Source organism: Cucurbita maxima, unplaced genomic scaffold (genome assembly GCF_002738345.1).
Source record: "Cucurbita maxima cultivar Rimu unplaced genomic scaffold, Cmax_1.0 Cma_Scf00001, whole genome shotgun sequence".
Lineage (NCBI taxonomy): Eukaryota > Viridiplantae > Streptophyta > Magnoliopsida > Cucurbitales > Cucurbitaceae > Cucurbita > Cucurbita maxima.
This window is the reverse complement of record NW_019272017.1, coordinates 4,067,692-4,088,324: the sequence shown is the minus strand read 5'-3', so window position 1 is coordinate 4,088,324 and position 20,633 is coordinate 4,067,692. Positions and strand designations below refer to the sequence as shown.

The 20,633-nt window shown below is 37.3% G+C and overlaps 5 protein-coding genes across 11 annotated transcripts; 1 reads left to right on the top strand and 4 right to left on the bottom strand.

Moving 5' to 3' along the window:
* Positions 1–187: 187 nt before the first annotated feature.
* LOC111479750 (inositol-3-phosphate synthase) lies at positions 188–3,032 on the bottom strand. The gene is made up of 10 exons (XM_023124595.1): positions 2,498–3,032; positions 2,349–2,417; positions 2,127–2,262; positions 1,791–2,038; positions 1,474–1,700; positions 1,257–1,372; positions 985–1,161; positions 679–867; positions 537–599; positions 188–452 (listed from the first exon to the last, which is right to left on the bottom strand). Exons 1-10 carry the CDS (start codon positions 2,683–2,685, stop codon positions 333–335), a joined length of 1,533 nt encoding a protein of 510 aa, XP_022980363.1. The 5' UTR covers positions 2,686–3,032; the 3' UTR covers positions 188–332.
* A 2,477-nt stretch (positions 3,033–5,509) lies between these two features.
* Positions 5,510–8,834, bottom strand: LOC111480013 (bifunctional aspartate aminotransferase and glutamate/aspartate-prephenate aminotransferase). Of its 2 annotated transcripts, XM_023124976.1 has the most exons (11): positions 8,652–8,828; positions 8,429–8,515; positions 7,989–8,208; positions 7,780–7,873; positions 7,577–7,680; positions 7,089–7,337; positions 6,902–7,015; positions 6,704–6,787; positions 6,206–6,376; positions 5,978–6,091; positions 5,510–5,858 (listed from the first exon to the last, which is right to left on the bottom strand). In XM_023124976.1, the coding sequence occupies exons 3-11, from the start codon at positions 8,172–8,174 to the stop codon at positions 5,718–5,720; spliced, it is 1,257 nt and encodes a 418-aa protein (XP_022980744.1). In that variant the 5' UTR covers positions 8,175–8,208; positions 8,429–8,515; positions 8,652–8,828; the 3' UTR covers positions 5,510–5,717. The 2 variants fall into 2 exon arrangements, with proteins under 2 accessions (XP_022980744.1, XP_022980735.1); XM_023124967.1 differs by having other exon boundaries at positions 8,429–8,834.
* Positions 8,835–10,758: 1,924 nt separating this feature from the next.
* On the bottom strand, positions 10,759–11,526 carry LOC111481777 (heavy metal-associated isoprenylated plant protein 23-like). Its single transcript, XM_023127372.1, has one exon. The coding sequence runs from the start codon at positions 11,369–11,371 to the stop codon at positions 10,904–10,906; it is 468 nt and encodes a 155-aa protein (XP_022983140.1). The 5' UTR covers positions 11,372–11,526; the 3' UTR covers positions 10,759–10,903.
* A 260-nt stretch (positions 11,527–11,786) lies between these two features.
* On the bottom strand, positions 11,787–13,923 carry LOC111481850 (DNA-directed RNA polymerases II, IV and V subunit 8B-like). Of its 5 annotated transcripts, none has more exons than XM_023127428.1 (5): positions 13,785–13,923; positions 13,581–13,686; positions 13,254–13,411; positions 12,167–12,261; positions 11,787–12,029 (listed from the first exon to the last, which is right to left on the bottom strand). In XM_023127428.1, exons 2-5 carry the CDS (start codon positions 13,651–13,653, stop codon positions 11,915–11,917), a joined length of 441 nt encoding a protein of 146 aa, XP_022983196.1. In that variant the 5' UTR covers positions 13,654–13,686; positions 13,785–13,923; the 3' UTR covers positions 11,787–11,914. The 5 variants fall into 5 exon arrangements, with proteins under 5 accessions (XP_022983196.1, XP_022983203.1, XP_022983212.1 ...); XM_023127435.1 differs by having other exon boundaries at positions 13,581–13,713; positions 13,785–13,905; XM_023127444.1 differs by having other exon boundaries at positions 13,581–13,706; positions 13,785–13,905.
* Positions 13,924–14,612: 689 nt separating this feature from the next.
* LOC111479026 (apoptotic chromatin condensation inducer in the nucleus-like) lies at positions 14,613–20,381 on the top strand. 2 transcript variants are annotated; one of them, XM_023123482.1, is made up of 5 exons: positions 14,613–15,099; positions 15,286–16,721; positions 18,954–19,154; positions 19,231–19,382; positions 19,516–20,381. In XM_023123482.1, exons 2-5 carry the CDS (start codon positions 15,359–15,361, stop codon positions 19,978–19,980), a joined length of 2,181 nt encoding a protein of 726 aa, XP_022979250.1. In that variant the 5' UTR covers positions 14,613–15,099; positions 15,286–15,358; the 3' UTR covers positions 19,981–20,381. The 2 variants fall into 2 exon arrangements, with proteins under 2 accessions (XP_022979250.1, XP_022979241.1); XM_023123473.1 differs by having other exon boundaries at positions 14,614–15,099; positions 15,329–16,721.
* The last annotated feature ends 252 nt before the right edge of the window (positions 20,382–20,633 follow it).

Genomic DNA, 20,633 nt, shown 5'->3' with positions numbered 1-20,633 from the left:
CAAGCAAGTGGTACTGGTAAGGAATCCTTTTACCATTGTGTTTGGGCATCAAAGGGTAGCATTCGGCCATGGACCACTTTTGTTGTCTTCTTCACTCAAATTATTGGTCACATTTTGTGGTGTCAGATGTAAAGCCCATTTGGATTCCTTGGAAGTATAGGTTCCTTATGAAGAACACAAGAACATATTAACACAAAAACCTATTTATTTATAAATATCAGTAATTCCATTACAGACATGGCTTCCCCAAAAGCCCAAACTAATTGCATACTTTTCACAAACTTATACTCCACAAAACCAATCATCCTATCGAACTCAAACTTCCTCGCACTTCACTTGTACTCCAAAATCATATTGTTCTCAGGTGCCAACCCAACACAAGCTCTCATTATATTCTCCAGCATCGCACGCTGCTTCGACAGAGCGTTCACCACGGGTGTGCCTGGTGGAACCTGGTTTTGCCATTTTCAAGTCAGAAATACGTTCAACGATGAAAGTTCGAGATTTCAGAAGGCAGGGATTGTGTAAAAACTTACAAGAGGAGCCTTTGTAAGGTAACTGAGGATGGTGGCCACAGGGTGGAAAGAGTGAAACTTTCCCTACACAAACCCAATTCACTTGCGTTTTAGAGTCATTTCAAAATGACTAACAAAAATGGCTTAGAGAATCAAAACTGACCTCTCCTTCAGCCTTGAATTGAATACGAGTGCTGAGTTCAGCAAGAAGAACCAAATCGAGTATGATAGGAGCGGCTAAGAGAGAATCCTCGCAAGTGTTGTGCAACACTATGGTGCTTTTCCCACCCATGAATATCTCCGAGGTGTACTCATCCATCGCCCTCTTACTGTCCCCCACGTAAGGAACATACTGAAAATTTCCATCCCAAAACCAGAGAGGATTTAACAAAATTTCATAACTTTCAACAGTTCATAGGATATGTTCATGTCTGTATTCACAAATCTTCGGAAATCTTAAGGATTATACCTTGATGACCACCACATGATCAGGGTGCTCGCCAGGCTCAAAGAGAATGCCATTACTGGAGACCATGTCATCCACAACATTACTCTTTGAGATCTCCTTGGATCTGAATGTTTGAGGGGCTGATAGGTTCATTCCATCGTTGTTTCCCAGATGGTTGTAGCTCACTATAGATGTTGGCTGACGACAACAAAGTCCACAACGTATTTTCAAGAACACCCAAATTTTTTATCACATGATCAGATCACAAAGTTTAATTAACAGAATCCAGGTACCTTAATACCAGCACCAACAAGAAAATCTACAAGCACAGATTTCATCTTGGTCTGACCACTCTTAAAATCATCCCCTCCAATCAAACTATTTCTATGAATGGCTAAGTCAATCAACCCTGTTAACAAGATCCCATGAATTTCAGTGAATTCAGCTCGAAAAGGAATAGAAAAAGGTAAAAAGTAGCAAATTTTATGGAAGATTAAGAAAAAGGGGTACCTGGGACAAAAGTGTTCTGTGGGCTACCATTGATGAAAGGGACATTTTCAAGGACACAAGCAATTGCATAGAGGGTGGAAGGAGATATCTCCGACTCGTTTTTGTCCACAGAAGCCATAAGATTTTCTATTGTGTCATTTAGCCCCACAATCACATTACTGTACCTCTCTGTGTTGGCAGTCCACAGCACTACAACTCTGTCCACTTTACTCTTCTCCTTGAATTCCCTAATAAATTAGAACACAGTCTGCTTATTATTATGAAAAACTTCAAATTTAAGATTTTGAACTGACATATACTGAAAAGGTATATATTACCTAATATCCTTGATGATTTGCTGGACTTGTTCTTTCTTGGTGCCTTTTATAACGTTATTGGCTCGTGAGGTCTGATTCGCAGCAACAAAATCAGGATCAAAGATTCCAGGTAGAGGGACCATGGATTCCATGTAGGGTCTCAATTGCTTTTGCAGATCAATATCAAGGACCTTAGATCTGGCCATGGCGTCAGCCAAGTTCATGTCACTTATGTCCCACCCACCAAACACAATATCATCAGGATTAACCTGCCACATATTTAAATCATAAAACAATTACTATAATCTCCAATGTTTTTGTTTTAAAAGCAGATATTGAATGTTGTGATGTAATTACCATGGGCAGGAGGCTCTTAAATGGAGCATAAATCTCCTCGCCATCAATAGAGCCAACTCTGATGGAAGATGCTTGCGTTAAAGAGCCAAAATAATTGGCTTGCTGAACTTTATCCTTGGTTGCCCAAGAGATTCCTCTGAAAAATAGGACCCATCATCCACAGTATTATATTAAAACTATTTTATATAAAATTGAAGACCAAAATCGAAAAGGAAAGCTTACTCCCGGTTGGCTATTATTCCTGCAGTAAGAGTAGAGCCATTATTTCCACCCCATCCAACGAGCATCATCCTATCAAATTCATAAGTAAGAACACAAAGAAAAGGAAGAACACAAGAAAAAACAGAGAGAGAGGTTAAAGAAAGGCAAACCCTAATTTGGGGACACGGATATCGGTTTTGAATTCATATTGAACAGATTTGGGCTTAACGATCCACTGATAAGTCCCGCTTCTGTTCTCATGAAGGAGCTCAGTAGTTTCGTAATTGTACACGGAATGAATCTCGTCATGGGTGTACTTAACATTGGGGGATTCAACCTTAAAGCTGTCGATAAACATTGTAGCCGACCGAACAAAACTCAGTTAGGGAAAGAAGAACAGAAAGAGAAGAAGAAGAAGAAGAAGAAGAAGAAGAAGAAGAAAGAAGAAGGTGTGTTCCCTTTTTCTCGGCTGTTAACACCTCCTGTTACTTTCTTTCCTTCTTTCTGTCTTTCTTTCTTTCTTTTTTCTCAATCGCTCAACGAAGCCTCGAGAATGTTGGTGCGGTGCTCCCCGCTTGAAGCGGGAGCTCCGGATTTATAGAGGAATTAGGAAGGGCGGAATGGACACGCGTCGAAAGATGTGGTGGCGGGAGGAAGAGAGAAAGAGAGACCCCAGTAGTGAATGGTGATGATGTTGTGGGTCGTCGCGCTCCATGAGAACGGAACAGAGCGTGAAAATGGCGGAATATGCGAAGGAAGGAGATAACTGTAAAAAGGTCTTTTTTTTTTTTTTTTTTTTTTTTTTTTTTTTTTTTTAATTTTCTTTTTCTTGGGTGAGGGGTCCCGTATGGGTTACACGTCGATGAAGAAGAAGAAGAAAAAGGTGTGGAAGATGCCGTTTAGGAATGGACTACAGGTGGAGGTTGTGGACCTCAAAGCCTGCCGGAATGGAACAACCCATCCCCTTTCATGTGATAGGTGGTTAGTGTCACGGTCATGCTCGTCCAGGCTTGTTGCCCAGGGCCCATGTCCATTGCAAGCCAAATCATTGTCATGTCTTTTCATTTTAGTGTTTTTAGTTCTAGGTTATGACGCCTCAAAAATATCATGCCTAGGCTTGACAGACATGAAATGTCTCAGAATATACTATAGTGGATATGAATAGTTGTCAACTTTTCCCCACCCAAGGTTATATATGCTAAGTCGTTGTTATCTCTCACTTGCTTGCTTATATAACGTCTCTTTCAAAAATCTCTCTCTACCCTCATTTTCTAAAACATTCTTTTAAAACCGAGGCTAGAGACTCGATCATACGTTGCTTGCCCGTAGGCGACGCAAGAACAATTTGGCTTAGCTCACTTGTCGTTGGAAAGTGAGTGTCATACAATCGCTAGTCCGCTGCCTTCAAAAATGCGATTGTGTCGGTTAGCCCCCACGGCCGTCAATGAACATCTCTTATAAAACTTAGATTCTATCCAATTAAAAATTACATAATTATTTTTCTATTACCACTTTTTAACATATTATTTTCTTTTCCAAAATCACACTTTTTAAAAAAAAAAACTTTTACTATGACCAAAGGAAAAAAAAAAAAAAACTTCAAACTTTTCATGTAACCATAAGAAATAAAACATTGAATGTCACATCATATTATCATATAATTTTGTAAAAAAATAAAAATAAAAACAAATAATTTGATGTCCCTTTCCCAAAATTGAAATTGGAAACGTTTTTTTGTTTTATTTTTAATAGAAATTTCAACTCATTTTTAAAAAGTTCCTACATAAATTTTCTTTTACATCTTACAAGCTACATCTCAAGAAAATTTTGAAACTCTACTTTTACTTTTTATCTATATTCAAATTTTAATGCCTTATGCTCAGAATTTGAACTACGAATAAGAACCCAAACTCAACACGTGAGTCAGGATTTGAAACGTATATTCAATACAATCATATTACTTGCTTGTCTTGAATTACTCTTAATAGTGAAGAATATTCCCACAACGGGTTGTTTTAGCATGTTTGTCTTCACTAACATAAAATTGTTTTAAGCAAACTACCTTATTCCCATGAGTAATGGATATCCATATCACTCTCATTTACACCTAAGAGTAGAATGATTATCATTTACAAGTTTAAAGGCAAACGGTTATTTTGAAAATTCAAAAAAAAATTCGTCCAAATTTCCATGTCCACATATATTAAAAAAAAAAAACAAAATTTCAATTTATTTTTACTTTAAAAAAGAAAAGAAAAAAAACAGAAAGTAGTGAATATCCATAAATGCCCCCGAAGAAGGAAGTTATCATCTGGTATATGCCACTGCCTTTCAACCTCATGTGGTCACACCCTCCTGTCCTGAGTTGTCTTTTCGATCATAAATTGCATCAAGTGGAGTTTCAATAAAGCCTAATTGCTTAATGGTGAAGCCCTTCTACTACTACTACTTGTTGATTGGCCATGCATGGGGACGTCCCATTCATCTTCAACTTATGGTGCTGTTTAATTCTTGAAGATGGTATACAAATCAATTTTGAATAGCATCCCCCCTCTTGCATTCTTCTTAATCTTCTCTTCCATTTTTAATATTGACTAACAGTAAGAAGATAGAATGTTTGAATCAAGGGTATTTTTGGGTTTTGATGTTCTTGAACCATTGACCAATGCAATGTCATTGTGTTGGTTGAAATGATAAATCAACCCGACATCAAAACATAAAAAGATTAATTTTTTTAACAAAGAATTCCCTCTTCTGTTTGTCTCTCACTTTCTCTCACATGTCTCAAACCTTCTCCTTGCTTCATCCATGGCTCCACCATAATACCCAACTCCACGACTATAATAAATTTTATAAAAATAAATAATAAATAATAAATGGAAGTGTAAATGATAGTTGGGGAGAGACAGAGAGAGTGAAGAGGACTGAGCAGAATAATAAAGAATGGGTACCAATTGCCTCTTGGCAAACTCTCCGCCATGCCCTTTGAGTGGCCACCAAATGTTTCATTTCATTTTCTTCTAATCCACCCTCCCCCACTTATTCCACGTCACTCTCGAGTCCCTACCTCGACACCCTAGCATACCATCCTGGGCTGGTGAGCTACTGGCTTGAATGGATTGAGTTGGATTGGGTTGGATTGGGTGAATAGATGAGATTCTGGATTGTTGGGCTTCTAAATATATTAAACACTCGATTATCTCAGTCCTCAAAAAGTTCAATAAAGATGAATAAAACTAATGCTTCCCATTTTTTCGAACAAATGTTATTGATTTGCATTACTTATTTCAACACAAACACTAGAATACAAATGTCAGCAGATAGAATTATCAAACTGAATAGAAACTAACCATTGAAGGGCTTGCTTTATTTTCCGTACATTAGTAATTGTTAAACAGGAACAGCAGGCCTCACTGCTTCAAGTGCTTTCTTGATTCTCTCCACAGCATCCTGAAGTATACTGAGGGATTCGGCGTACGAGATTCGAATGCAGGTGTCGTCACCGAATGCATCCCCCGGAACTAGAGCAACCTGAAAAAACAGCAGCAGATAATGATATTACACTGAAATTCTACAAGATTTTTGCTTTTAGAAACAAATGGTAGAAGCAAAATGGCTGACATACACACAAATTTCATCAAGAACTTTACCTGGCCCTTCTCAAGCAGATATCTGCAAAGTGACTCTGAATTGTTGATTACACCAAATCCTACAGCTTCAGCTCCGTAGTAAGAGCTGAAATCTAGGAAGAGGTAGAAAGCTCCCTACAACGAGTTATAGAATCTTCAGACATTACAATAACAACACAAATTATAAAAGAAAAGACCGAGAAGGGTCGACAAGGAATGCGCGAAACAAGAAAATCTTGAAGTTGGCACCTGAGGTTCTGAAATCTTGACACCTGCAAGTTCACCAAAGCTTTTGACCAAATAATCACGACGTTCTCGGAATGCTTTCACCATTGTAGCAACAGCTTCACCCCCAGCATAACCCATTCCTAGAGCTGCAACGGCTGCTTTTTGGGATATGCTACTGGCTCCTGAAGTAGACTATCATAACAAATATACAGAGTAAGCTGAAGATGGAAAAAAAAAAAAAAAACGTTCTGAAATTTAACAAGTCCATCGGCAGATTGCAGCAAATTTTCTAAAAAGAGGACGTGAAATTATTGCATAAACATGTTGGTTCTTGTGGCTGAGGGGCATAATTCAATGTCTCAAGTAAAAGCTAAAAGATTTCCACTAGGCATCCATCCCCTTTACACTTTATGTTGCCTAGAGGCTTCAACACAATGCGCAAGAGTTGAAGGACAATTGAAGATTGCCTTACCAAGCTAAAAATTGTAAGAGATTAGAAATACTAAAGTTTTAACATACCTGACTCTGGATTTTTCCACATGCAGAAACAAAGTGCTTAGGACCAGCAATATATCCAAGTCGCCAACCAGTCATTGCAAAGGCCTAAAACATTACATCTTCAAATGTTAAGCAATCGTGTTGCAAAAATATGGAAATCAAAAACGAACTTTGACATAGCTGGTAGTAATAAAGATCAGAAAACAAAATTTCAGTTACCTTAGAGAACCCATTAACTGTCAAAGTCCGTTCCCACATGCCTGGTAGAGATGCAAAGCTTGTATGAGTTGCTGGAGCATAAATTATGTGTTCATAGATTTCATCAGACAACACCTGCAAGAAAGTAAAGATGATTTAAGACAAACAGTCCAATAAGTGAAATTCAACACAGCTAAAGAAACCTCACCAGAAGTCTAGGATGTTTAGCGACAATTTCAGCAATCTTTTCCAGCAATTCCTTTGGGTAAACTGATCCTGTTGGGTTGGAGGGAGAACAAAGAATCAGCAGCCTCGACTTCTCCGTGATCTTTGCTTCAAGAAGCTTTGGATCCAAGAGAAAGTTAGCCTCAATACTCGTTGGAAGAATCACAGGAGTTGCATCAGCCAGCCTTGCCATTTCTGGGTAACTTACCCAAAATGGAGCTGGAATTATAACCTGAGGGGAAAAGGATAGAGGAAGTACATCACAGACATGGCCACAACAAAAGCCAAATGAACAATTCTACAAATGGATCGAGCCCCATTACACTATATTGGTATTGGTATTGGTAAAACATGGCTTATTGCCTCAATATTTCCCCAAGAATAAGCACGTTGAATCTAGATTGAACTATAACCTACTGTCAGATTGGTATGGAGCTATTACATTCATCACAAGATCAAGAAAACCTGTACCTCATCCCCTGGAGAACAAACAGCAACGACGGCTTGCAGAATACTCTGTTTGGCTCCATTACTGACCAATATTTGATCTGGTGTATATGAAATCCCATTCTCCTCTAGAGACATGAAGAGAACCAAGAGCTTGCATCATAGATATGAAGCTAGTATACAACTCAACCACATCTATAAAAACTCGTCCTCTAAACACAACTAACCTTTCAGCTTATGGCAAATTGCTTGGCGGACTTCCAACGTTCCTGCATTGGGCGTGTATCGAGTGTATCCATCCCTAATTGCATTGATTCCAGCCTAACATTCAATTGGCGGTAACAAAATCAACTACCACATGTAGAAATGTGAAAACATACAAGCATCAAAAGAAAGTTAGAACAACAAACAAGGGAGTTGTAGCTTAAGATAATACCTCAACAATTGGGGCAGGAGTATCAAAATCAGGTTCACCGGCAGCTAACCGAATCACAGGTACACCAGCTTGCACAAGAGCTGTAGCCTGATCGGTTATAGCCACTGTTTTGGAAGGCTTTACAGAATTCACTCTTGGGCTCAAAGATATGTCCACGCTGACATTGCCAGAAACATGTCCAGCCATTACTGGCTTCACTTTCTTAGTATATTGCACAGACCTATTATCAAACGGAAAGCTTTAAGGGACAACGAAAAAGAGAGATAACAACACATTCCCAGCAGTTATAATGGAAGATAAAAATGACCCAACACGACGCAGCAGAAGAATTCAAATTACAAACTACAAAATCACACAAACACTTGGTTCAAAGAAGCAACTTGATAAACCATCAATGGAAAGGGATAAAAAAGAAGAAGACATAAGCGGGTAGAGCATACTTGAGGGACGGAGCAGGAAGGCGGGAGGGGAAAGAAATGGATCCAAAAGCAGTGTCTGAAGCAGAATCAGCTCCGGGAAATTGGTATCTGAATCCGAGACGAGAAGGATTAGGTAAAGTGTGCAAGGAATTAGCCATACCAAGACGGAGGTGTCCCGATTCTGTAAGGACCAAGTAAAAGAAAGACTGGAAAGAGGAAGGGGGGGAGAGAGAGATTTAAGTACCGAAAAGCCGCGATGAGAGATGAAGGAGGAGGAGGAGGAGGAGGAGAAAAATGAGTTGGTAGAGGAGAAGGGGAGTTGGTGGAAATGGCGGCTGTCGGAAATTTCGATCCAAAGGCGGAGTTAGGTAGCGCTGGGTTAGTTGCCGTAGTTGAATTCAGACGTCAAAACGAACCCAATTTCTCAAATCCATTTTTTTATATATATATATATATATATTTTTTTTTTTTAAGGGTTAAAATACGATGAAAATGGACATAATGGGATAAAATAAACAATTTCTTTTTTTTTTTTTTTTTTTTTTTTTTTTTTTTTTTTTTTTTTTGTGATAGTAGATAATACTACCAGGTCAATTTTTATCTTTTATTTTAATGAAAAACAATTTCAAAGAGTAAAAATATATTTTTAAAAATAGTAAAAATTAAAATTTTCGAAATCTACCTCCATAATTGAGATCTACTTCAAAATTCAAGGGACATTTGTGTACTTTAACGTTAATTATAAATAATTTAGTCCAATTTGTAAAATTGTTTAAATATAAAAATAGACAACAAACAAAACATGACGGTTTTCTCAAATACTAAATTAAAATAATCAAATTTAACCTGATTCCATTAGATTTCTCAATTTGGTATTTTTTTAATCTCCACTATATTAAAAGTCAAATTATTATAATTGTATTTTAATCTAGGTTAAATTTTAATTTTTCTAAATTCCATTGGAGTTAAACTCATTACTAAAAAAAAATAGAAAGATAGTTTAAAGCTTGGGACATAACAAAAAGTATACATATATATTCTTGAGTGGGTAAGTAAGAACTATTACTATTTAAATGTTCTAACCAACATCGTTATTTTATTTTATCATTATTTTTTTCTACATTAATCTCAATTCAAATTCTTGATTTTTTTTATTTTTTAACGCTTTAACCTACTTTTTTGAACGCAGGGTTGCTATCAAAATAAATAAGCATGATCTCGAGACATTAAAAACATACTTCGAGCTATAATACCTTTTTGAACACATGGATGCTATCAAAATAAATAAGCACGATCTTGAGGCATTAGAAACATACTTCGAGCTATAATAACTTATCACGATGCAAGTATAAATAAGCTTGACATTTTAATGGTATTAGGATAAGAAAGATTAAGCAATGCATTTTTAGGCTTCCAGAGATCCGAAATTTCTTCTAGTGTCATCTACTTGTCATAATTATAGGGGAATAAACTAATTTCATGGGGTGAAGTTTATGTTCCAGACTTTTTATTTTGTTAAATTCATAAATTAGCAAGTTTATTCACTCGTAGATAACAAATTTTCATAGACACGAGTCTATAACTCACTAGATTAAAATTGAATGCACGTGATTATCTTATAAAATATTAATCTTCTTAGTTAATGGATTTATAAATAGAGATTAAATATTTTATACTTATACAAACTCAATGTATATAATACTTTACTATACTCATATATCTCCACAATAATGATTTGAATCAAATCATTTAAAACTATAAACAAATTAGGGTATATCAATAATGTTACGAAGATAAGACATTCAATCTTATCTGCCATATGCTATAAACTCTTGTCTATAAACCACACATTATTCCAGACCAGTATACATAAAGTTGATGTCTTTAGTATTTCTCCAATTTGGATCCGAGAATCTGAAATAAGATTTCAAATATATATTTGTTAACCTACATTCACTAAACTCGATAAATCCAAGAACATTGTCTATCAAACACCACGGTAAGTTTCAAAAATAACAAAATAATTCAAATATTAAAAAAAGAAAGATGGAATTTATTTCTTCGTTGAAATAAATAATATTGTAAAGGGGGTGAAGGATATTATTAATTGACATATATATAGTATTCAGAGCATAGTATTAATTTAACATAATCCAAGTGTCACATAAATATGAGGTTTGACAAGTAAAGAATATAATTCAACCAATCAATTTCATAGCCTAAAATAATATAAATTTTCATCATAAGAACACACTTTACGCTGCCTTAGATTTTGAGAAAATGTCAGAAAATGCAAGATGAAAACACACACACACACACACACACACAAACACACATATAAAAAGTTCAAAAAGACCAAAAGAAGCCAAAAGTTTATTCTGCCGGTATCCTCTCACCCAGCCAGTGTAACAGACAAGAAAGCTTTGCTTTTTTTTGCTTCAAATTTTTATTAAACTCTAAATAAAAACAGAAAAAGATTGGTTTTTTTTTTTTTGGCTACATGATGAAGCAAGCATTAGGGTTATCATCACTGAACATGGTGACAAAGGAAGGGTCTTCAAACTTGAGAACAGAGGAGGCCACAGCATTGTCCTCTACATTTCTGACGTACCCAGGAGGGGCCTTCTTATCATAAGCTGGAGCAGCGTAGGGATGCGCCACTAAATTGTAGGGTACATATGGCCATATCTCTGCCTTTTTCCCTGTCGACTTTGCCTTCTTCAACACTTTGCTTGCTTCCACATACCCTGTCACTGTCACCTTCAGCTGCTTTCTGTTTATCTTCACCGATTTCACTCCTCGTAAGGAAGACAGAGCTTTTTTCACTTTAAGCTCGCACCCATCGCAATCCATGGCCACCTTAAGCTCAACGGTCTGCAACTGGTGGTGCTTATTGTTGCGTTTATGGCTAATGCACATCAAGTAATGCTCGGATACGTACTCCAACGAACCCCCAACCCCCATTTTCAATCTCTCTGCCACCACACACTATCATTCATCCAATTTATATAACAACAGGAAAAGAAGAGGAAGCTTCGTGATTGGAGAGCTTTAGCATACAATCTGCTTTCGCTAAAGTGAGATTTTAAAAGCCTTTTCTCGTCGCCTTCTTTGCCTTCAGATACTAACTTGGAAATTGTTCAACTTTCGTCCAACAAGTAGAAGTGGAACATTTTTTCTTTCTTTTAGTGATGGAGCGCATTGAAAATATGAACATAGATGATTTGCAACGAGTACGTCAAAGCTCTTGTGCTAAAAACCTCTCATTTTATATTTATTTGGAATCTAATTCTTCATGTCCCCCACTATCTATTCTTCAACTTTCATTGTTTTTGTAGCTTCTCAATTTGATTTTGCCATTGATATTTAGTAAGAATTGTAATAAATGCTCACAACATTTCGTATCAATAATACTGCTTCACACAAGCTTACAAATTAAAGAAAGCCTTCAATCAATTCATAAGTTATCTAGAATTATAATTGATAATTAGGAGAGATTGTTGAGGTTCATGTGAGCTTTCGGAGGAGCAAGAACATGTTCTGATCTACCCTGAATTTGGCACAGTGGAGGGGATCTCCCTTCAACATCATTTGAAGTCCTCCAAAAGATGCATAAACCTCTCTGTAAAATACACCCAATTCCGACATCAAAATATGTTTTATGAATCGAGTTAGAATCATGCATAAAGTACTTCCACTTAAACTTTTAGGAAAATCAGCAGCAGAAATGGGTGAGCAAAATCATGGCAATTCACTTACACTTTCAAGTCTGATCCTGAGCCTTCATCTGCGAGTTTGTACAGCTTCCCATGCATGATATACTCGAACTTATCTGCTAGTGATTTCTTCCCTTCCTGCAACAACTTTAAGCTTAGTTCAAAAATATTACTCCTGCTCCTACAGATTTCAATTATGTTCACAATCTTCACAGCTGAAGTTACGGGTTTGTGCTTGATATTAGTACCTATTCGGCACTTCTCATACTAAGAAACATTTGCATAATTTTGTTTTTAGAACATAAAGCTGTTTGCTTATAATCACGGTTCTGTTTTGTACTTTATGAAAAGTTTCTAGAAACGGTGAGATCCCACGTCGGTTGTAGAGGAGAACGGAGCATTCCTTGTAAGAGCGTTAAAACTTCTCCCCAACAGACGCGTTTTAAAAACTTGAAGAGAAGCCCAAAAGGGGAAGCCCAAAGAGTAAAATTTCTGCTATTGGTGGGTCTGGGCCATTACAAATGGTATCAAAGTCAGATACCGAGCGGCGTGCCAGCGAGAACACTGAGCCCCAAGGGAGATGGACACCGGACGGTGTGCTAGTGAGGACACTGAGCCCCGAAGGGGGTGGACATCAGACAGTGTGGTAGCGAGGACGTTAGACCTCGAAAGGAGGTGGATTGTGAAATCCTACATAGATTGGAGAGTTGAACGAGTGCCAGCAAGAACGTCGGGCCTCGAAGGGGGATGGATTGTGAGACCCCACATCAGTTGGAGAGGGGAACAAAACATTCCATATAAGGGTGTGGAGACCTCTCCCTAGGAGACAGGTTTTAAAAACCTTGAGGGGAAGCTCGAAAGGGAAAATCCAAAGAAGACAAATCTGCTAGCGATGAGCTTGGGCTATTTCAAATCGCTTGTAAAATCCTTCTCCAAAATTTCAGCATCAGAGAAAGATTGTGAAATCATTGGTCGTTTCTTTTAGAATCTATAAGATACATATGGATGCAGATATCTGGCAGCAAGGTGTTTCTGAGTGTTCTTTTAAACAATGAAGAGACATGAAACGACTACCAGATAGCTCCAGCATTGTATGAAATTCAATTAAACATTGAGGGGAGAAATATTACTTGACCACTATAGCTGGTAACAGGAGCTCCATCATAATTCAGCGTAGGAGACAGGACCATCAGAATCTTGTCACCTTCATCAATTGGATATATCTCTGTATTTACATCCAGCAGCATATACATGGAAAGCTTCTCACTCCGTGCTTCAATTCTAGAGACTATAAGAACAATTTTATGCACCCAATAAACATCATATCAAATCATCATTCACAGCAAAGTCAAGATGGTGCAGAAGTTACTGTCTACAAAAGGACTCATAGACAGTTAAAAGATCATAAAATGAGAATTAAAAGAATGAGAGAGCAGTTACGAGCTTCATGAAAGTACCTTTATCATACTTTTTACCATCTGGGTTGACGCACTTGACCTTGAAAATATCATCAAATAGAACCTCCGCCATGTTTATGGAGAATTTACTCCTACAAATGCAAATCTGAAAGCTAGGGAAAGAAGCTGCCAACTAAAATTGGGAATGAAAAAACTCACTCAACAGAGACACAACATTACATTAGATGGAGATTTGGAGAATACCAATAACAACAAGAGAGTAGAAAATCACTGCGATACCGCAAGGAGGCAAACAGCTCCGGAACGGGCAGAACAAAGACGACGGCGGCGGCACTGAGCCGGTGTGAAAAGACGAAGAAGGGGAGTTCGAGAGAGTGAGAATGTTTAGTAAGATGAAAGGGTTTAGGGTTTAACGTATATTTTAATTTAATTATCTTACAAAAGTTACTCTGTCTCTAAAATTTGACTAGGAACATTTTGAACTTTAGAATTATATCTCTAATAAATATGTTTGCTCAGTGTTAATAGTCTCATGGGAATGTGATATCAGAGGATGCGACCATTGTGTTTGCATATTCTATGTGTTCCATTGTAATATTTCAATAAGATTACAATTAAGGAATAATTAAAAACTTAAACGATATCCTTAAATAGTATTATAATCGTACAATCATATGAGATACACATGATAGAATAATGCACATATACTTTTGATACTCATATTGTACTCTACTAATAGATATTTTCATATTGGTTAGCACGGATAAAAAAAATTGGTGGTGATATGAAATAATGTAATAGCCATTAAAGAGTAAATATAAAAAAAAAAATTGATATTTTTATCGAAATTTAACGTTTTTTCTTTTTTCTTTTTTAAGTTTTGAAATGTATGCAAAAGAGTGCGTAATAAATAAATATATTTTTAAAAAATATAAAAAAAGTTACATTTTCATTTTTAGTAATTTGGCCAAAAGAACCAGAAAAGGAAGCAGGAAGGAATAATGGCGCTTAGTTTCTTTCACTGGGCACAGAGGTGAGGGGTATTTTCGACATTTCGGTAGCGAAATATTGGATTTCAATCGGACAGGTCTCTCCCATGCTTTGGATATCAATTTCACATCGAAGAAGCAAAAAACCCTAGAAGTCCCCAACCCCAACCAACCCCTTCCTCGTCTCTCTGTTTTCACTTCTACGCCAAGATTCTACTGATGAACTTGTGTTAAAAACAACACATTTCCATTTTTCTTTTTCAAATTTCATTTTCTTCTTCTGTTTCTTCTCTCGTCTTCGTTTGTTTTCAGGTTGCAGAGACGAGTTGAGGCTGTGGTTTCGTGGACCTGTTTGCTTCTGTACTATTGTATTTTTTTTTTTTTGGGAGTTGTGATTGATATATTGCAGTTTTTTGGGTTTCCTTGAATGGTTGCTGTGCTTTTTCCCTTTTATTCTCTAATGGTGGGGTTTCTTTTATGGAATTAGGGTTACAATTTTCCTTTCATTTCCTCCTCTAAAGTAATTGCTGGCCTGTTCCTTTTCCCATCCGCAGCGTGAAGCTATTTCCGTGAGTCATTTTCAAGTTTGTTTTCCATTTTTTTTTGTTCAAGTCTTCAATCATTTTTTCGCGTCATTGGGTATTTTTCGCCGATTCTTATCCCTCAGGGGTGTGTTTATTTAGCTCTTGCATGTTTTTTTTTATGAACTCTTTCTCGATGCTGACTTTGCTTCCTGACATTTGCCGTTCTTTCAGGTTTGAAATTGGAGTTGCTTCCTGACTTTTGCCATTATTTCAGGTCTAAAATTGGGGTTTTGGATTTAGCGAGATGTCTTCCAAATCGAAATATCCAATTCTCGAAAATCGACCGATTGATCAGTGGAGGGTAACGGAGTTGAAAGACGAGCTTAAGAGACGGAAATTGCCCATCAGAGGTCTGAAGGAAGATTTGATCAAACGGTTGGATGAATCACTTCGAATTGAAAGGGAAAATGCCGAGGAAACCAATGGTGTTGATGATGCCCCTCCAGTTACAGATAGTGACAATAACCAAGAGCATGCATCTATTGTTTCTGAAACAACGAAAGAAACAAGTGAAGATGCTACCATGATTGAGAAGGTGGATGGTGATGAAGTTCAGGTTGAGAAGAATGGCAGTACTGCAGCTGTGGACGAAGGGATACTTCAAGATGGGGTTAGCCTCAATGGTTCACCTAGGGTGGAAGAGGGGTCGGCTGTCCATGTTACTACTCTGGAAACTAATGTTACCGTAGCTGAAACTGTGGCAACTGAAGGAGCGTTAAGTGTTGAAGGCTTGCAAAACATGGAAACCAAGGATAACGAGGATTCAAAGCCCCAGTCGGAGGTTGAGGAATCCAAGTCCCAGCTGGATAGTAAGGATTCAAAGCTTCAGATGGAAATTGAAGATACACAGCCCCAGCTTGTTGATGTGAATATGGAGGCCCAGGTGAAGAATAAGAATTTGAAGTCTCAAGATGCAAATCTCGGGCACGACTCTTCTGATCCAGACAACCAGGTATCTGAGGTCAGCCCTGTTATAGGGTCTCAAGTAAGAACTGATTCTATTTCTACTGATTCTGTGACAATTAATGAAATGATTGAACTAAAGGAAAATATATCTGCTGACCATGTAAAATTAGAACTAGATGTTAAGCAGGAGATGGTGGAACCATCATCCAGCATTGTTGTCCCAGATGCTGGCGAATCACATCCAATGGATGTTGAAGAGCCACCTGTGAACAAGAATGTTGAAGAGTCACCTGCAAACAGAGATGTTCTGGAGGCACCTGTGAACAAAGATGTTGTAGATTCTTTTGTGAAAGATGTTGTACAGCCCTTTGTGAAAGAAGATGTTGAGGAGAAACATGATATTAAGGACATGATTACTGATCTTCATGAAAAACATGATGATGTAGATGTGGGGTTATCTGAAAAGCTAAATTTAGATAGAAGTTCTGGGGATGATTCAATAGAAGATGCTATGGAGATTAAAACCGATTCAGGGAATAATCCTGAAGAAATGGGAGAGAAGAATGTAAAAATTGAGGGCCCTATATCAAAAGAGGAAAAGTTTGCAGACATTGCAGTGCGAGGCTCAACTGCAGACAAGAAGAATCTTGATATAGAGAGTGACGTTTCATCTTTGCCTGCTGAAAAAAGAAAGATGCTTGGTAATGATTACTATCACACTCTCTCTCCTTTCCCCTAAGCCTGACCCAATCCTCCGAACTGAAAGGAAATAAATAAAATTATGAAGTTTTCTCAGCCTAATTAAATATTTAGGCATATAACATAAGCTCATTTTGTGAATTGTGATTTTCATTATAGATTCTCTGTCGTACATGAACTTTTCATCATTAAGATAAATTTATGTTTAGGAGCTTTGAATTAAATCTTTGCTTGTTTATAATGTTTTCTACTTATTCATATGCCAATTTAGTGGATGTTGCTTTAGTTGGGTATAATGAATTATTATTATAACCATTGACATTTATTATTTGTTCAAGAAATAATTCTGGTCAAGAACACTGCTAGCTTTCTAACAATGGAATTTATATATTTCTGGTTCTTTAGTTTTTGGATTTTCTCAGTTGATATTTAGTTTGCTGCAGTCTCTGCATTGGTTTTTCTGCAAGAATTAGGTAGCTAAATGTTGTTTGATAATGACGGAGGAAAATTTGATTTGTGCTGCCTTTCAGTGTTTGTTTGGAGTATCTAATATCAGGCAGCTAAATTGGTTATTTGTTGGGAGTATCTAATATCATAATACGCTAATACTTTTGTTGTCAAGAGTCATTACTGTGCTGTTTTTGTTAGTTTTTCTGCAATGTAGTAGTGATGAATAAAGTGTACAGTATATCGTTAATCTGGTTTAAAAAATATTGTCGGAAACATATGTGTAAATCATTTCTTTTCCTTTTTCTTATTTGTACCTCTTTTGTTCATGAAGGTCTTCTGGTATGAATTCCTTAGACGACCTAGTATTTTCTCAAATATAATCGGTAAAGGGGTGTTTTATGTCTCTGAAATCTTGTTTTCACTTGAACTGGTATTTTCTCTGACTATAGTAGTAGAATAATCTCTCAGGGATATACATTCATTTCCAGCTCAATGGACTGGTTTCTGTCTCCATATCTGTCCATCTACAGATATCTCTTCCTCAGCACCTTTTGCTGAACATCTCATGAAGCATCAGTCAATATGAGTTTTGGTGATCGATTCTCCATAGTCATCCAAATAATTCTCTCTATCCATGTTAAAATGCTCCTTTATGTTTAATTTTAGTCTCTTCAGCAAACTCCAAGTTCTGCCCAGAATGGATATCTGTATCTCAGTTTTATATATCCAAAAAAGTTGCTCATTATTGTAACGATTGAGACAAAGAATAGACCTACTATTAGCCTCCTTTTTTTTTCTGGACAAGCATTGCATATAAATTTTCCTAGTTAACCTTGTAAGATGAATTTTGGTCATCTTGTGTACTCGTTGCTGCAAACTTCATTCTCCGGGGATTCAAATAGTAAGATTTTTTTTGGGTATTCTAATCTCCTTAATCTTCCAAGCCAACTTCTGTCTGTAAATTCATTCATCAAAATCATGATTTAACTTGCCTAATCCAATGTTCTTTGATATATGTCTAATGCAAGGAACAAAGGAAAATAAGTTCTGGTCATTCTTGTAATCAATGAGTTGTAGTGAGGGAAAGGTGTCTTGACAAATTACTTGGCAGGTAAGCTCTGATAGGAGGCTGTTTATAGAAAGAGAGATGGATTTATGGAGGGGGTGTTAAATTATTCGTGTTAATAATTCATTTACATGCCCTTTTAGTATGTAGTGTTCTCTTTTATTCCAATGGGTTTTTTTTTTTCCTTGAAAAAGAGATAGGTTACAACGGAGCCATTTTCATTTGCACCTTGAGGATATGATTGTAGGAGGGTAAAAGGGTAACCCTAGGCAGGTTAGCAAGGAGACAAGGAAGTTAGCCACGATAAAATTTCATGAAGTTATCCACTATTCATCAAGTTACAACATTTTGAATTTGTATTTCATCTGATGTGATAGACTGTTTAAGATCAGTTGAAAGTTAAACGTACATTTTTTAGTTCCCAAGTCTGTGTTGTATGACACACAGTGCCTCCTAGGTTTTCCCTGTTTAACAGAAAAAATGATCCTTCTCCCTTTTGCGCAAATATTTGTGTCTGGCTCAACAGTAATTTTGTTTTTTTCTTTAAGGGGTTCGTAAATTGGGTTGGGGCTTAAGTACTTGATGTGCTGTTTGATTGGGGGACATGAAATTCTTATTTATTATTGATTCAATTGAAGAACACTATAATGCATTGAATTTTCTTCAAATGTATATCAGATGACTTTGTTTTGTTATGTCTGATAAGATTGTTTGGCAGATCAAGTTGGGGCTGGAAATACTGAGTCCGTAAAGAGACATCGTAGGTGGAATGCTGAAAACCTCAAAATTCCAGAGCCCCAAAATGCTGTTCATACATCGACTAGTAATTCAAAGGACATTCTTCAATCACCTGCTCCAAAACGCAACTTTTCCAGATCTGACTCCACAGCTAGTGAAGATCCATCGAAGGAACGTGTTGGTGAGTTAAAATTTTTTAGATTTAACTTGGTTCTGGGCAACATCTGGTTCACTTGTCTCGTTTATGCCTTTTGTAGTTCTACCATCACCAAAACCTCCCACAAATTCACTAAGAATCGATCGTTTTCTGCGTCCATTTACCCTCAAAGCTGTGCAAGAACTTCTGAGTAAGACTGGTAGTATCACCAGTTTCTGGATGGATCACATTAAGACGCATTGCTATGTAACTGTAAGACTATTTGCTCCTAGTTATCAGGATCTAATTCTTCGTGCTTATTAGAGCTGCATAGTTTTGAAATTTTATTATCGGACCCAATATCGAGTCTTTTACTTATTGCTTGTAAATGACTGACATGATGCAGTACTCATCGGTGGAAGAAGCCATGAAGACCAGAGATGCTGTTTACAATCTGCAATGGCCACCAAATGGTGGGCGCCTTCTTATAGCTGAGTTTGTTGATCCTCAAGAAGTAAAAATTCGAGTGGGAGCTCCACAGACCCCTACACCTGCAACAGTTGCTCCACCGGTCTCTACCATGCCTCCACCCAAGCAACCTGAGCCTTCTCCTCGTCTACCAAGGCAGCAACATGCTCCACCACCTTCTCTTCCACCACCCCCACCCACAAACAACCTTCCTCAAGTAAGGGAGCAGCTTCCACTCCCACCCCCGCCTGCTCTTCCTGATAAAGTTGACACTCCTATTGTCACCTTGGATGACCTCTTCAGGAAAACCAAAGCAACTCCTCGCATCTACTATTTACCTTTATCCGATGAACAGGTGCAGGGAAAACTTGCAGCAGGAAGGGGAAAGGACATTAAACAGTAAGCTGAGACAATGCCGGAGTTTAGGTGTTGTATTCTGGCTGACTGTTGCAGCTGCCCTGTTGATTCGTTAGCGAGTTAGATTTTGCAAAGGTAAAAGGCATAGACTGGCATGTTCGAATGTCTTGAATGCTTGCAGTGGGAATTTCTTTCTGTTGAGCTGAAAATTTAGGTGGGGGGGGGGGTCTGCAATCGAATCTGTCGAGTGGTGGCTAGTTTTTTTTTTCTTGAATATTAATTTGTAGGATATTAAGATTGACTTCAAAATTTGGATTACTTTGTATTTTGTTATGTAGTCATGTTGTCCTATCGGAACAAAGGACCCAAGGATGAGATAGATTTGTAGAATCCATATGATGCCTCCCTCAAATTTCTGAAGCTAACCTCTTTGGATCTGATCGGCTACTTTGCTTTTGACTGTGTTATAAATCGACAGATTAATTGCCTTTGGATCTGATCAAATAGTATGTTGTTTGTTCTTGGATATTCTTCCTTAGTGTCTATTTACTAAGTAAAGGAAGAAAGAAATACATAAATGTGTAGCTTACGCTAGTTTTGTGCCATAGACACGAACCCTTGTCCTTGTCCTTGTTTATCTTATTGGGAACGTCCCTATAGCCACGCTCAAGTTATGATCTAAAATGCCAACTCCTTGTC

Coding starts and splice junctions, on each gene's coding strand:
- LOC111479026 (XM_023123482.1), top strand. CDS start 15,359: ATGTCTTCCAAATCGAAATATCCAATTCTCGAAAATCGACCGATTGAT. Junction 19,155..19,230: donor TCCATCGAAGGAACGTGTTG/GTGAGTTAAAAT, acceptor TGCCTTTTGTAG/TTCTACCATCACCAAAACCT. Junction 19,383..19,515: donor AGACGCATTGCTATGTAACT/GTAAGACTATTT, acceptor GACATGATGCAG/TACTCATCGGTGGAAGAAGC.
- LOC111480013 (XM_023124967.1), bottom strand. CDS start 8,565: ATGGCTAATTCCTTGCACACTTTACCTAATCCTTCTCGTCTCGGATTC. Junction 7,016..7,088: donor CTAAACATCCTAGACTTCTG/GTGAGGTTTCTT, acceptor ACTTTCTTGCAG/GTGTTGTCTGATGAAATCTA. Junction 6,788..6,901: donor CAGTTAATGGGTTCTCTAAG/GTAACTGAAATT, acceptor GTAATGTTTTAG/GCCTTTGCAATGACTGGTTG.
- LOC111481850 (XM_023127428.1), bottom strand. CDS start 13,653: ATGGCGGAGGTTCTATTTGATGATATTTTCAAGGTCAAGTGCGTCAAC. Junction 13,412..13,580: donor TGGTAAAAAGTATGATAAAG/GTACTTTCATGA, acceptor TTGTTCTTATAG/TCTCTAGAATTGAAGCACGG. Junction 12,262..13,253: donor TTACCAGCTATAGTGGTCAA/GTAATATTTCTC, acceptor AAGTTGTTGCAG/GAAGGGAAGAAATCACTAGC.
- LOC111479750 (XM_023124595.1), bottom strand. CDS start 2,685: ATGTTTATCGACAGCTTTAAGGTTGAATCCCCCAATGTTAAGTACACC. Junction 1,701..1,790: donor CAAATCATCAAGGATATTAG/GTAATATATACC, acceptor CTAATTTATTAG/GGAATTCAAGGAGAAGAGTA. Junction 453..536: donor ACCTTACAAAGGCTCCTCTT/GTAAGTTTTTAC, acceptor TGGCAAAACCAG/GTTCCACCAGGCACACCCGT.
- LOC111481777 (XM_023127372.1), bottom strand. CDS start 11,371: ATGGGGGTTGGGGGTTCGTTGGAGTACGTATCCGAGCATTACTTGATG.